The 3,565-nt window shown below is 38.5% G+C and overlaps 1 protein-coding gene across 7 annotated transcripts in view; it reads right to left on the minus strand.

Moving 5' to 3' along the window:
- Positions 1–3,565, minus strand: part of LOC119590540 (probable E3 ubiquitin-protein ligase MGRN1) — a 23,431-nt gene that overhangs the window by 13,415 nt on the left and 6,451 nt on the right. For 4 of the 7 annotated variants that reach the window (XR_005230268.1, XM_037939189.1, XM_037939190.1 and 1 more), the window contains exons 9-13: positions 2,994–3,056; positions 2,637–2,812; positions 2,233–2,353; positions 1,777–1,968; positions 493–855 (exon numbers count right to left, since the gene is read on the minus strand). Coding sequence is in view for 6 of the 7 variants with exons in the window: in XM_037939189.1 (XP_037795117.1) it covers positions 493–855; positions 1,777–1,968; positions 2,233–2,353; positions 2,637–2,812; positions 2,994–3,056 (915 nt within the window). In the remaining variant the exon portion in view is untranslated. The remainder of the gene's footprint in view (positions 1–492; positions 856–1,776; positions 1,969–2,232; positions 2,354–2,636; positions 2,813–2,993; positions 3,057–3,565) is intronic. The other 3 variants (XM_037939195.1, XM_037939194.1, XM_037939191.1) reach the window with 1 other exon arrangement.

The following is a 3,565-nucleotide window of genomic DNA, read 5'->3' on the forward strand; positions in this document are numbered from 1 at the left end:
CGGACCTATTAATCCACCTAAGCTGTAGGAATGTTTAATGCAATTAGTTGCAAAATGTAAAGCAAAGGGAAATTCTGGTTCTATAGGAACTGAGTTCTGTAAGTATAAGTATTAATAACAGGTACCATATATCTTTTGGTGTTTAAAAAATTGTCAATTAAAGGTCGTAATATAAATAAGAATTGTGTGGGGGGAAAAGGAGACTACAGAAACCCAGACAAGGATGAACAGATCTGAAAGAGAACTCAAGGAAATGAAGCCAAGGTAGAGAATCAAGTGTCGGCATGCACAACGGAAAACTCAAGTTGTGTAGTTTGGGTGACGTGATCAGTCGCGTGTTGTCGAGAACTGTACTTGTCAGTATGGTAAAGAACAAAGCCAAAATACATCCCATCCCTGCACATCATCTTTGTCTACAATATAGTGAGGGAGTCTGCAGAGTGTTGGGTAAAAGAGGAATAAATCAAGGGGTCAGAGAGAGTTCAATAATACCTTTCTGGGGGTCCAAACAGGTGATTCTGTCGGAGCCTGTGATATGCTGTCCTCCACGTCGACCTCTGAGTTGGGAGCACACCTCATGGCTAAAGTGGGGAGGGAGCTGAGGGAATTCTCCGTGTCATTGTCTTCTCCTTCCATTTCTTCCTCATTTTCCTCTTCCAACTCTGGCTCCTCTTCTCCAGTTTCCTCCTCATCGACTTCTGCCTCTGCCTGGGGGGCTCGCAGCTCCTTCTGAGGCTGTTCCTCAGGATTCAGTACGGCCTGCTGTAGGGCTGGGTCCTGGCTGCTATCAACGCCAGTGTCGATCTCTGATTTGTCTTCGTCCAATAAGCTTCGTGTTTCTGCTGGGTCCACAGGCTACGGACATAAACAAGGAAATCAGCTACAAGTAAAATCCTATTCAAATGCTGCAAGGAAAATATCAAGTCACTTTCCTAAATTACTTTAACCTGACTATAGGTTCTCATAAAATGGAAAAAGAAAAAGAAGACACAGAAAAACCAGTGAATACCAACTGCATTTCTAAAATTATATCTCTGTCTTTCCATCTCATTGAAACATCTCATCATCTCGTACACTTTACCTTGAATTCAAAGAAGATAACCTTACCAACTTTAATTGCTTTTCATCTAAATTCTTGGGAGACTATGACTGCCCAACTGCAACATCATTCTAATCTAAACCATCCTTACCTTATTCTTGAATCATAATGATCTTGATCATTGATTTCAAATATATTTGATATAAAATATACATTTCTACAAAGTTAAACTTAACCATCATGTCATTGAACAAGAAAAAAGAAGATCTGTGAGTGTTCTGTAAGTATTTTCAAACTGAACAGCATTCACTTCTTATGTCTTCCTCACACTCACAGTCTGAAAATAAATACAATCTTTAAAGTCCATCAAGTTTTCAGCTTCACTTAATTTCCTGAGGTGCTACTATTGACCCTGTATGTGCCTGATGTGACTAAGACTCTGTAATCTATAAAATCATGGTTTTCTTTATCATTAAAGTCCATCCACAGTAACTCACATACACTTTAATTAACTAGAATAACAGTTCATTTAAACTATAACATTCTCTCTAAAGCAAAGTTGTTCATAAATTCTTAAATGAAGTAAAGTGGTCTGTTAAGTAACTAGTCCCTTAAGAACAAATACAGAGACTACATCCAAGATCAACACAAAAGCAACATAGATCATTCAGCGTCCCCTTTAAACACCGTCCATAAAGTTTAGGGGCAATAAACCAAAGACTAGAAGTTTATCATACTTCCTTGTTACGTTGTCCCCCAATTTCATTCACAATTTTTACGCTGTCCTTAGAGCCAAACTGCTGCTTCTCCCGGGAATGTTTGCGGCCTGCCTTTTTCTTTGCTGAGGAAACAGGGGTGCTTGCCATGTTCTCCATCTTTGTACTTGTGACATCATCTGACTCCTGAGCAAGCAGAACTGACATTCGCATCTGGACAGAAGGAGACAGACAATCAGAGAATAGATTAATGCTATTAACAAATCCAACTTCCGGCACTGATGCTATTCATAAATACACTTTTCTACGTTACTGTTATTCATACGCTTTTAATACTGATAAAGTCCCCCTCCCCCTAAAAATAAAAAAATAAAAAAGGCCAACATAACCTACTAGTAACACAGGTAAATGATGCTAGAACCAGCTCCAGCATATGACTTAAAATAATCAATAAGAAAAGTGAATAAGACCCCATACCTCAGGAACTACAGATGAACTGTTATTTGTCTCACAAGAACTGGGTGGCTGCTCGGTCTGCGTGGTAGAGTCCTCAAGGGTCCCTGTGCCAGATCTGATTGTGATGCTCTCAATAAAGCATCTGAAGCACATTCAGCAGTTAGATTTGGTCTCTGCACTTGCCAATTTTAGCTCTGATCATGTATTTCTCACTGACAAAAACAATTCAGTTAAAGATGAAAAATTTACAATCATTTACTATTTTTGCCTTAAAAAATCCTTGCAAAACTTATTGTATGCACCATCAGCCTCTCTGGCAAATAGAAGACTCCAGTGATAAACAAACAAACAAATTTTAAAAATCAATTTAATTAAGTATTCCTGAAGAAGAAGAAAAAAATTAATTAAAAAAAAAAGCAAAATACCTTGAGGCTTCATTGCGGACAATGGCATCTGCCGGAACATCTGCTGGACTCTGAGGCAGCTGGATGTACAGATCATGGGCAGGAGGGGCTGTGGGCTGCAGGGGCGCCACCGAGGGGCCATTGAGCGCCTCAATCAAGGGCACGGCCTCATAGCCTGGAGGGACATTATCACAGCCCTGTTTGGAGGAGGGAGGAGAAGGCAAAATTATAATATATTTTATTCAATTTTATATGATCCATATAATATCTTTTCTATGGTGTTAAAAAAAATTCACCCTATAGGTCTTTCAAAGTGTTGAGGTGTTAATCTATGCTACTGATTTCCTTACTAAAAGAGAAATGCATAAGCAAACCTACAAATAATTTAGCATAATTGTCATGTTGGTATTTAGCAATGTCAGGGGCATCCAGGTTTCCAATCTGAGAAAGATCACATATATGCATTTAGTTTTCTGGTGAATTGGGAAGAAAAGAAAAGGAGAAAAAGAAGAAAAAATCAGAGACCTTGCAACCGTTCACATGAATTACGTGCTAATACATATGTATACATCTGTCTGTATATAGAAAGTCTAATGGAAAAGTATTCTACTTTTGGTCATAAAATGAAATAAATACTGGCTAAACTCAAGAAATCTTTATACTCTTGAAAGTAGGATATCCCAGCTGTCTATATCTTTAGCCAAGAGGTTTTACCACTGCTAGAAACATTTCTTAATTATCTTTTTGGACATTATCATGAGCTGCCTTGATACACTCCCTCTGAATTACTCAAGAGGATGAAACTCGCACTGAAGAGTTGCCTTCTATGAATTTTTTGTAACCTACAGGATGCACTGTATGGCAAAAAGAGTTAAACTGCCATCTTCACTGCAAAATCCACAGCCAGATCATGTTAACCAACTGGACCTGGGTGATGGCAATGTTACTTT

The sequence above is a fragment of the Penaeus monodon genome, chromosome 27 (genome assembly GCF_015228065.2).
Source record: "Penaeus monodon isolate SGIC_2016 chromosome 27, NSTDA_Pmon_1, whole genome shotgun sequence".
Classification (NCBI taxonomy): domain Eukaryota; kingdom Metazoa; phylum Arthropoda; class Malacostraca; order Decapoda; family Penaeidae; genus Penaeus; species Penaeus monodon.